We start from the raw sequence: 12448 nt of genomic DNA on the forward strand, positions 1-12448 counted from the left end.
ACACCTTCACTGTCATCATCAGCCACTTGATGTCCATCAGCCAGTCCTGTGCCTGGACCTGCGTCTTGATGGAGGCTCACAGCCTTGTGGTACAGTGCTGCTGGTCATCCACAGTACCTCCCGGCTCATCACCACCTCTGAGGATTGAGCACCTTGCCATAAAGTGCACCCACTATCCATTACCAAGACGAGCTTTTCATTGTACTCTAGTGTGGACTGTCATCCTCTGAAGCTCTACTGAGTGTATACATAGTTAATAAACAAAGAATTATTATTCCAATACATGCTTCCAATTACTACATGTCACACCACTTTCCTAAGGTTAGTTCAGTTTTCTTATCAAATTCTACCATTTCTGAAAGACATTTCAAATTATTCCAAATTTCTACACTTGAATGAAGCTTACTGAAACCAAAACATTTTTATTGTTCTCGCTTTGATAAATGGGTAAATTTGAGTTGGTCCATCAAGTAGCTTCATAAAATGTTGCATCTAACATTCTTAAGTGATACTGGTACCTCTCATCTCAGACATTTCACTGACCCATTAGGCTAATATCCTTTCTCTTCAAAATTTCTGTCAAGTGCAAAGATCTGAAAAAAAAGTCTGTTGTGATATTTCTTTCACTTCTAAAAAATGGCTTAAGCTTCATGACAATGTATTTGGAAAGTGGTGGATTCTCTGGTCAACAAACATACTTTCACAAGTATGGGAGTCTGTTGAACAGATATTTTGTCCTTACACCCACAGCTAACCAAAATTTATTGCCAAATTTATCTGATTTATTACCCATGTACTGTTTAAATCTGCATATGGCCTTAGGAAAGAGCTGTTAATCAACTGTGATGAAACGATCTCAACCTTTAGACACCAAAGCAGATTTGTCTCTTTTGGGGCCCACTGACCTCCATACTTGATATCAACGTATAAAAACTTTCATTGCTTCTCTAAATCTCTCTCTTGATATTGTATCACAAAACAACTTTGGTCCTCAGTTTTCTGACCCTAAGTTTTGATTCTCTTATGAGAAAAAATTGAGTGTACAAAACTGAAAGATAAACATACCAACTACTGTTTCCTAATTGCCCACATGTCTCTTTGCACTGTTTTATTTGTTTCAGCATTGTGCCATTTATGAACAGTCTCCAAGAACTACAAGTAATTTGAATTTTGATGTTTATCAGACCCTGATGTCTGGCATAAAACATTTTGCTTTTGTAGTCTTCCAGGTGCATTCAAGATAAGATCCCAAATCCATTCTGTATCGCTTTTTCCCGATTCCAAATGGCCTACAAAAAGCTGTGAAGGTAACTCACATCTATTTCTTTCTCTGTCATAATGAATGTCATCCCTTCTACATCTACATCTACATCCATACTCCACAAGCCACCTAGCTCTACTCAAAGTAGAGTTCCTCTATCGATTCTCCCTTCTTGAATGCTTTGCAGTTTTTGATGGAGGAATGTGTCTTGCTGCTATAACAGTCACCGAAGTGACTTCTCCAGACACGTAACAACTTTCAGTTGATTCAGCACTGTCATGATTATAATCATCATAATAGTTCCTTCCTGCCTTTCAGTTTCACTAATTTCGAACTCATGCTTTGCCATTTGCATGTGATGTTCTAAATATCGCATTACTTCCTCATCTGAGAACTTATCAGCCATTTACAACTTCTGTATCATGACTTACACACAACCAAGCATATTAGGTAGGTATAGGGAGACACAATAATCAGATCAGAAGCTGCAGCATACATTGTAGCACCATTTCACAGCCACATACACTGCAATTGAAGATTTACAGTACTGACAGGCAACATAGGCACATAAAAAATATTAAACAGTAAAAACAACCATTGGCACAGTTCTAGGAATACAGTGAGAAATAAATGCAATGAGTATAGTTAAAGATTTGTAATTTCTACAGTGCAACATCTATTTAAAAGAAACAAATAGTCACAAAAATTGTCATTATACATAGACAAAATTTAAAACAGTCACCTTGACTCCTCCCACTGCTGCAGTGTTAGAAGAGTATCACTAAGTTTATATTAAGCACAAAGCTGTTATAGTTCCATCATTTGGTGGAAGTTTGAAATGACATGTCAGACTTGTTCTTTTATTTCATTTCTTCAGATTTTCTTTTTGGAATAACACCAAATTAAGTGAAGAACAAATCACCTCTACAATAAGTAAATATCATTCTGCCATTGCTGGTACACATTATTACAGGAAACCAAACAATGGAAAATCCAGGATGGAATAATGACAGTATAATGAAAAGGAAAGAAACTACTCACCATACGACGGAGATGCTGAGTCAAGCAAGTATGCTTTTGGTGAAAATGGCCTTCACTGGAATTAGACAAAACACACACACACACACACACACACACACACACACACACAACTCACTCGTGTGTGTGTGTGTGTGTGTGTGTGTGTGTGTGTGTGTGCTCTGTCTAATTTCAATGAAGGTCTTTTTGACAGAAAACTTACTTGCTTGACAGTCTTTTTGTTGTGCCTATCTGCAACTGAACATCTCCACTATATGGCGAGTACCAATCTATCCAACCTATTTAGTCTAGGGTGACAAATCACAGTGAAAGACTATATATATTGCTGTGTCAGGGCAATACGGTTGGGTTGTTTGGGCAAGGACCTCACAGGAGACAGCTCTTCCGACAACTGACAAGGGATTGCCATGCTCCGCCCAGCCAGCAGGCATCAATCCCAAGTGCTGCCAGAAGTCACCGCCCCTACGGACCTTTTCTCCTCCACAGGCCAAGTGACCAAAAGTAGTACCAGCAGTGTTGTGGTGCCCAGGTAGTATTTAGGCTCTTGTTCAGGCTACATTCTGGCAGTTCACTTCAAATGAGTTTTGTGAGCCAAGTGCTGATTGTGAAAGCAACCCCACAAGAATTTCACCCTGGAGCTGACGCTACAATGACGTCCATATTGACCTTCACCTCTGGTAGCTGCCAATTATGTGCGACACCATTCGTGGCCTTTACACCAATACCGTGACCAACAATTGAACTTTGTAATATTTGTCTTTGTTTTTCATCTTTAATACGCTGGACTTAACTTCTACGCATCCCTTTGTGACTTTAATTGTGGCATGCTTAGTGTATGGACCATGGACTTTGGAACTTTAAATTTACTGTGACATTTCCGGGCCTTCTGCCTACAGATATGTTTGATGTTCTTTCAATATTCAAGAAGTGACTTATTTTAAATCATTGTGTTCCAAATTAACTCCCATTGGAGAAGGACGACTGTATGTGTTATTACAGTAAACTTCATATTCATTTTATACCTGGGTATTTTTCCTGTGCCACCTTTGGTGGTCACATCATGTATAAATGAAGACAATTTCAGTACTACATTACATGTTGTTGGTCTTATTTGTGGCGCAGGTCATAATCTTGTCACTTTATCCATAATAATATTAACTGCTACTTAACACCTACCAGTTCAGAGGAATGTTTTGACCAGGCTAAGTTGCAGACTTGGGAACCAGTGTCCACACACTGCATTGGCTGTCCAGTAAGAGTATTCCAAAACCTAATGCATCGGTCAGCTGTGCCACCACCACTTGCCAGCAAGCCATGATGATGTGGTGACCATGCAATTGCTGCAATACATTAAAGAAGTGTGCTTGATTAAATTCTGTAGACAATTTTATTGTAATTAATCAACAGCATAAGACTTTGGGATTTATTTTATATCTTTTATAGATCCAACAAATTTTACAAAAAAGTCACGTCTTTCGGAAAATAATGTGTTGTGGTATTACATCTAAATTCAGAATGGGTTTTTCCTAACTTGGAACACTGTTGTAACAACATTAAGAAAGAACAAATAACAGATAAAGAAAATGGAAAGTTAAGAGTAGTTCTGCTCTTGTATCCCCCCATGCCACTCTAATGACATAAGACAAAGTATCAGTGTACAGCCTGCTTGCAGACAAAGCCTTCACTGTGTATGTCCATCACTTCAGAGCAGTGGTGCCAATGATGTGTCTAATTGGTCATCCCACTGACTGAGGGCTGCTATTAATGCTCCTCTACCACCAGACTTCACCAGTGAGACAAGTTCTCAAATTTACATACTTATCATTGTGTCCATATTGTGGATCACTTATGATCTGGTTGGAAATGTGTTATGCAAGGGCCCTGTTTGGCCTCTGGTTTATTTTCTTGTTGCTGAATGTGTGCACTGGACTTAATATTGAACAGATTACGATTATTTTTCCTGTGTTTGTGACAATAATAAAATAATATCTCACTTGATACTAAAGAGAGAATGAGACTTTCAACTTTGAGTGCAAAGTCATTAATTCATGACAAGGTAACGATGTACAGGTTTAGTACTGAAAGTACCCAATCCATCGTTTGACTGGGTTCGGGTCATTGCACCAGCAGCATGAAATCGCCCGAGTACCTCAAAGTTTTCTTATGATGAGCTTAAAGATATATAAGTTAAAGATTTGTTTAAAGAAATATTTATTTCCTCACAATCATATTTATATTTTTAGTAGATTGTTTTGAGGAAATCAGATAGTCATCTTCAGGGTTAAAGATACAAGTGAAAACCTCAATACAATATTCTACCTGTTTACATATCTCTTTATTTGAATACGGATGCCTATACCGGTTTCTTTGGCGCTTCAGTGCTGCTTTACAATACACTGTGCAGAAGAGATCTCCACCCCCTCGTTCTCTTACGGATTTATGGACAGCCCTGCAGGATTCATGGTGTCAATTCCCTCCAGCATTACTTCAGACATTAGTTGCGTCCATGCCACATTGTGTTACGGCACTTCTGAGCGCTCACGGGGGCCCTACACAATATTAGGCAGATGCGCCAATTTCTTTGGCCCTTCAGTTTAGAATAAATAAAACAGCACAAGGCGCATTACATTACATTTATTTGTATTTGTTGTCAGTGGCAGTCTTTGCAAAAATGTCCAATGATTAAACTTGAAATAAAGCAAATCAATTTGTTGTGCAGAATGACTTCCCAAAATGATATTATATTACAAAGCTTTTGGACAATAATATGATCTGAAATTTTAAAACAAATTACGGTAGTTACCTTTTACAGCAGCAAGATGCTCAGTGTATGTCTGAACTGGAGTTAAGGAATGTAGATTCCAAACATATAGTCGGTTATCATTACCTCCTGATGCCAGGTACTGATTATCAGGTGACCACTTTAGACCACAGACCTGAAAAGAATACTGCTGTTTAGTTATCGTAACACAAGCAAAGTGTGCTGTAATAACAAAGTGTATTCAATATCCAAAGCCAGAGTGGCTGTTACATTTTAAGATATAGCTTCAATGTCATTTGATTTTTTGAAAATAATCACAGCAATATCAGGAATAGGGCGTAATGAATAAAACAAGACAATTAGCAATCTTAAAATTTTACTAACAGCAAACTGCCGGAAAGCAAATTAATGACAATAAAGACAAGTGGAAGCAACATAATTGCAAAGAACATATTATTTTATGCAACAGAAGACTAAATGTTATGTAAGACATAGACTTAAAACTTAGTATGCACTTTGTTACCAATAATGACTTAAAATGAGTATGTTATTTCATTAAAGGCCAATAAAGGCAAACAAAATACTATATTAAAACTAGAAACAGTTTGTTCTTACACATCAAAGAAAACATACCTCCAGGCAGAGCTATTAGGGGGTTTCCAAACATACACTGATCAGCCAAAACATTATGACTACCTATCTAATAGCCAGTATGTCCACCTCTGGCACGGATAATAGTGGTGAAGCGCCATGACATGGAAGCAATGAGGCCTTGGTAGGTCACTGGGAGGAATTGGCACCTCATCTGCACACACACAAATCACCTAATTCCTTTAAACTCTGGAAAGGGGGCAATGAGATCTGATGCTACATTCAATCACATCCCAGATCTGTTTGATTGGGGTCAGATCTGGCAAGTTGGGAATCTAGCACATCAATTAGAACTTGCCACTGTCCTCCTTGACATGAGCATTATCTTGTTGAAAAATGTCACTGCTGCCAGGAAACATGATCGTCACAAAGGGGTGTATGTGTGCAACCAGAGTACAGTAACCCTTGGTTGTCACAGTGCCTTGTACAAGCTCCAATAGAACCAAGTATGTCCATGTGAATGTTCCTCAAAGAACAATGCAGCCATGGCCAGCTTGTCTCCGTTCTGCAGTACATGTGTCATGGAGCTGTTTTCTTGGAAGATGACAGATTTGCACCCTCCCATCGGCATGATGAAGACGGTATCAGGATTCATCAGACAACGCAACATGCTGCCACTGTGCCAACGTCCAGTGCCGATGGTCACATGCCCATTTCAGTCGTAGTTGCCAATATTGTGGTGATCATTGGCACATGCACAGTTTATCTGCGGCGGAGGCCCATCGTTAGGAGTGTTTGGTGCACTGTGTGTTCAGGCACATTTGTATTCTACCCAGCATTAAAGTCTGATGTTACGTCCACTACAGTTCACCGCCTGTCCTATTTCACCAGTCTGCACAGCCTATGACATCCAACATCTGTAATTTGAGGTGGCTGCCCAATCCCACATCATCTGGACATGGTTTCACCCTGATTTCGCCATCTGCTGAAGATACTCATCATAGCACACTTCGAACACCCAACATCTCATGCAGTTTCCAAAATGCTCATGCCAAGCCTCCAGGCCACCACAATCTCCAAACTCAGATTGCGCACTTTCGCAACACTACACCAGACAGCATGCTCAATGGTACTACATGCACTGTGCGTATGTCTGACGCAATCATTCTTCACCACGTGATGCTGCTATCGCCTGGATGGGTTTATATTGATAACAAGTCAGTGGTCATAATGTTCTGGCTGATCAATGCATTTTGTTATTGTAACATCCATCACAATATGAGGACTGTTTTTAAGATTTTAGGAAACAATGGAAGAAAAACAATTTTTTGTCACATATCTTTTTGTCGTTTCTCCAAATAGCATTTAAAGTTTATAGACTTTTGTATGAATTCACACAAATTATGATAACTTTTTTTTCTTCACACTGATGTTGATCCCTCAAAAAGAGGGTTTTGGAAAGATTCAACAGCTTCTTGAGAAGATGAAAAAATTACTGCCCGTGCATTTTATATATGGTTGAAGGAAACAAGGAGTTTTTAGGTGATAAATCAGGTGAATGTGGGCAATGAGACATTAAGTCCATGTTTTTCTCTGTTAAATAGTAAATTGTTTGAGGTGCTGTGTGACAGATGTATTGTCACCACTGATAACTTGCAAACAAATTTTTTTTTTTTTTTTTTTTTTTTTTTTTTTTTTTTTTTTTTTTGCGCCATTCAGCATTAACTGGTCACAAATTCTCCAAAGCAATGTTCATGAAATGTCCAGTGTAACCAACAAAACAAATATTCATTATCCTGGAAATGCTTCACAAACAAATAACTTTCGTTGGTTTTGATTCATCCTAGAACTCCCAAACAGTTGGTTGCTGCTTAATTTCCTGCTTGAACAAATCCAAGTTTTGTATTCTGTTACCAGTTTGCCTACGGATATATCATTTCCTCAGTAAAATTTTTTGAGCATTCCCTTACACCAACTGACAGGAGCTCTATCTGTCTATCTATCTATCTCTCCCTCTCTCTCTCTCTCAACAGATCTTTCTCAAAGGTAAATATTCATGTAGAATCAAATGTACTGTATCCTTCAATATACCTACAGATGCCTAGATCTCATGTTATGTTACAAGCCTATTTTCTTCAATTTTGTGTGTGTGTGTGTGTGAGTGTGTGTGTGTGTGTGTGTGTGTGTGTGTGTGTGTGTGTGTGTGTTTTAATAACTGATTTAGGTTGACCTTCACAAAATTCACTGATGACAGAAGCATGATCGCAACAAAATTCTGCAAACCATTTGTGAACAGCTGTGTTCTTTAGGTGATTGATTACTAAATTGTTGAAAATTGCTATCTGAAGACATTGTTGTTGAGCCAGATCTTTACAAGAAATTTTAAAAGTTATCCAATGAAAGTCTTTACATGAAATTGCCATCTTTTCACAACATTGTTTCTTTAAATGTTCATTTTAAACAAGTGACTTGGCCAATTCATGAGCTTATTGTTTGAACAATAAAAAATAACAGTAGTACCTTCACAACAACAGTTGCATCCAATGACTGATTGTAAAATTTAAAACACAACTCTCATATTACAACAGTAACATCTGTCCTGTGAATTTAATGCCATTTATAGCACATTTCTTTCATTTTTGTCTCCATTTTCTCCCTACAGCTGTTACACGCCAACTATTCTTTTTCTGCTAAATCTCAATCTGAAAAGGTGCTTTGTATTTTTGTATGCAACCTTTTCCTACTTTTCAATTTTTTCTCATCTTCTAATTTGTCATGGGCAACCACTTATTTATAATCAGTTAATGATTATCAATAAAAATGCCACTCCTTATAATGGCCAACAGCCAGCATCTGACACCTTTAGTACACAGTAAAACATCCACAACCATCCTTACATAACATGCTTACCTCTAAATACACCTTCGTTCACTTCCTTCTAAACTTTGTTGCTACTTTAGAAGAAAGTGTCCACAGTTGATGAACTCCAATGGGAGATTGGACTTCTACCTCTGAAATAATCAGTTCTTTCTACATTACTCAGTGGAAGAGAGGATCCACAAGCCCAGAAATTATTTTAAAAATTCAATGAAACTAAAATTAAATTAGTTTAAATTTCATAAAATTAAAATTAAAGCATCTTGAAGTTACCTCCTGCCTATGCCCTACAAGCTTTTTCTCTGCTACAACTCCAGGGGTACGCACATCACGTTGCAGTATCAGTCTATCTCTGCTACCAGAAGAGAGGATGTCACCATTCCACGCAAGAGCACCAACTCTAGCAGAATGTCCCTGCATCTTGTTAACTTGTTTGTTAAGACTGACATCCCACACTTGAACATATCCATGATGGGTGCCAACAGCTACCAGATTACCCTGTACAAATATACAAGTAAATAAAACGTAAATTTTTTACTTCAGTAAGTGAGATGCTGAGAAATGCTATAATTCATGGTAAGGAATTAAAGGCTATTTATGGTGGTTCAGAAAAAAATATGCAATTAAATTTTATTCAGATCATAAGTTATGTACATAATAAAACAGAAACATGAATAATATGTGATGAAAATAGACATAAAACTGATAATCCAGAGGTCACTAAAGAAATGGGGCGAGCGGGCGCAGGCGCGCACACACACATACGCATGTGCACGTGCCACGTGCACTCTCTCTCTCTCTCTCTCTCTCTCTCTCTCTCTCTCTCTCTCTCTCACTTTTTTCTTTCTCTTTCTCCCCCCCCCCCCCTCCCCCCAAAAAAATATGAGGTCTGTTCAAAAAATTCTGGAACATTCATAATTGTGTGCCAATGGTGTGTTGAGGTTGGCATCCCTGAACACACCTGTGTTTAATGTGTAACTGCTGGAAGTTTCATTGCTGTATGTATATTAGTTATTGTTCTTGTGCTGTACTGAGTAGAACGTTGCATAGCATTAGACCAGTGGTTCCCAACAGGTGGTCCGTGGACGCCCAGGGGTCCGCAAGCTATGCCAGAGGGGTCCGCAAGAAGCTATTAGAATAAAAAATATATTAAATATATTCCATATGATAACAGATTATTTGTTTTGGCAGTTTGTTGAGCAGTTTTAAGCTCAATATTTTTTCAATAATGAATATGTCAAATGTTTTTTCTAAGTACCAAAAACAGAAATGTATAAAAAGATTCTTAATTTGGCTTTTTTAGGTACTTGATACTGTGATATGACAAGGTACCAATCATGCTCGATGAGGGGGTCCTCGAGAAAATTTTGTTGGGAACCCCTGCATTAGACGATCAACACTTCTGCATTAAATTTTGAATGAAACTCGAGAAAATCTTTACAGAGACACACCAAATGATGCCGGAAGCCTACAGTGGTGAATGCTTAAGCCATATGTGGTGCTATCAATGGTTCACATGGTTTAAAAATGGCCAGATGGAAGTTAAAGATGATCCTCATTCAGTACGCCCTTCAACATCTACCGACAATGCTCATGTCAGGAAGGTCAACAAAATTGTGTGTGCCAATTGAAGACAGACTGTCCGAGAGATTGCAGAAGAATGTAACATTTCATTTGGATTATGTTACGAAATTCTGACACAGCATCTTGGAACGCATCATGGTATCACCAAGTTTGTCCCACGGCTAATGAGTTAAGACCAGAAAGATCTTTGCCTCGCAATCTGAGAAGTACTTTTGGATCGCGCAGATGAGAATGAGATGTTCCTTAAGCGAATCATAACTGGTGATGAGATCTGGGTCTACAGTTCTGCAGGGTTACGAAAGATTCTCCAAAAAGCTCGTCAGGTCAGGTCAAATGTCAAAGCCATCCTGATAGTTTTCTTTGACTTTGAAGGATTAGTTCATCATGAATTCATGCTCCAGGGACAAACTGTTAATCGATGCTACTATCAGGATGTGTTGTGACGCCTAAGAGAAAATGCAAGAAGGAAACAGACTCAAATATGGTGAGACAATTCATGGCCTGAAACTTCCTGGCAGATTAAAACTGTGTGCCCGATGGCAGGGTCACAATGTCCTCAACGGCAGACAGACACCCAGAGCAAACTTTGTTATGTGTGCTTCTTGGAACAGTTTCGTCAGTCTGGTGCTCCGATCTTCCACAGTTTATGACTGCTTGTGATACATGGAAGAAATCCCACCTGAGAATAACATCAAGACTACATTCTGTTAAAATGACAAATTTGAAGGGCTGTATTCTGTCATTCACAGTAATTGTTGCAGTACATGTGCCCGTTCGCTGGATGTATTTCCCATTTGCAACTTTCAGCCTATTGATTTCATATTGCAGAACATAAAGTCTCCTTTAGCTGGCAACAGTAAGCATTTGACATAACAGAAAAAGAAACCCATGGCTATACTAGTGCCCAGACTGGTTGGCCATTGATACTATTTCCTGTCATCTTGTTAGCTGTTGTCCATGGACGATTTTCATCTGTGGCACCCTAACTTCCATAGATGGTCACTCAGTTTCCCTTAGTTCAGCACAGCAATTGAGAATGGCTATGGCATATTGCAGAGCAACCTCATACAGGGTACTGGAATGGGTTTCATGCCACAGGTCAACTATTATTATCTGCAGCTGACTGGCGTGAATACGACTATTGCAACGGTTGACATCTTGTAGCGTAGAGGTTGCCAAATATCGCCTTTGCCTCTGCAATAGCGAACAACACGTCCAGGGCATCCACAGTGGAAATGCACTGGCGTGTCAACCTCCAGGCTCTAAATACCTGTTCTTTTATGGGGCATTATACTTGGCACAGGACTTGGATGTAACTGTGTCGATCTGGTGCAGGGACATCATCTGATGGCTGTGGCATACATCCGAGTTGACCATGTCTTCCTCCTGGCATGTTTGGCTGGTAGTGGAGATTGGTTCTAATGATCAATAACAGCTTTCTTCAACATTCACTATTACTTCCCGACATATGGGGTCGACATTCATGGCTGCTATCTCTCATCTACTCAGTCTCACACATTTGGCTGCCATACAATGCTACATCTCTTCTCTTACTATCTGGTGTATGAGAGAGGTAGCTCATGGTGGTCTGTCACAACTGCTACAGGGACCATATTGGGAGTCCGTCATTCTTATTTTGTACAACACATTTCTCTAGCATTTCTTCAATTCGCTTGCACCACTTGATGTTTGCTTTGTCGTTGTACCTTTCTTTACCACAAGAGCTTGGTACATATACTCTGTGATTCCTTAAACTAGGTGTGAGATTTTGTTGGCTTCTGTCATACTCGGATTCAAGATTTGGCATAGGACCACAACATTCTGCATGTATGGCTGTGTCGTTTCCCCATGATTCTGCTCCTATTCTTAGGTTGTTCTTCCCCTAAGCAGACTTGCTGCTGAGTGTCACCAAACATGTTCTTCAGTTTGGTATGGACTATATCTCAGAGATTGTGAATTGTGTTTAATTCATCTCATGACATACATTTGCAATCCATTTGGTTTGCATACAGGAGACATGTCAAAATTTTATAAAACAATTACAATGATTTTTACATTAATAAATAATAACACTATAATAAATAACAACACTATAAGGATAACACATTGTACCCAGCTCAAATTTCCAGTTTGTCCCGCATGAATTCATCAACTGAGAGCTTGGTACATATCCTCTGTGATTCCTTAAACTAGGTGTCACTTCAGTGACACTTCAGTGTCAATACCTCATATAGCTTTCTTTTAAGTGAACCGAGATTCATCTGCATCAACTTGTTCCCTTTTACTTTATTACAAATTTTCATTCCCATGTGTATGAGGTTCCTGGGCATACAGTC

The 12448-nt window shown here is 38.9% G+C and overlaps 1 protein-coding gene across 3 annotated transcripts in view; it reads right to left on the reverse strand.

The window, feature by feature from the left end:
• LOC126184834 (fizzy-related protein homolog) overlaps positions 1–12448 on the reverse strand; it is a 111795-nt gene that overhangs the window by 49608 nt on the left and 49739 nt on the right. For all 3 annotated transcript variants that reach the window (XM_049927425.1, XM_049927423.1, XM_049927424.1), the window contains exons 7-9: positions 8802–9026; positions 5103–5235; positions 3476–3639 (exon numbers count right to left, since the gene is read on the reverse strand). In XM_049927425.1, the coding sequence (XP_049783382.1) occupies positions 3476–3639; positions 5103–5235; positions 8802–9026 (522 nt within the window). The remainder of the gene's footprint in view (positions 1–3475; positions 3640–5102; positions 5236–8801; positions 9027–12448) is intronic.

The sequence above is a fragment of the Schistocerca cancellata genome, chromosome 4 (assembly GCF_023864275.1).
Source record: "Schistocerca cancellata isolate TAMUIC-IGC-003103 chromosome 4, iqSchCanc2.1, whole genome shotgun sequence".
NCBI classification, from domain to species: Eukaryota; Metazoa; Arthropoda; class Insecta; order Orthoptera; family Acrididae; genus Schistocerca; species Schistocerca cancellata.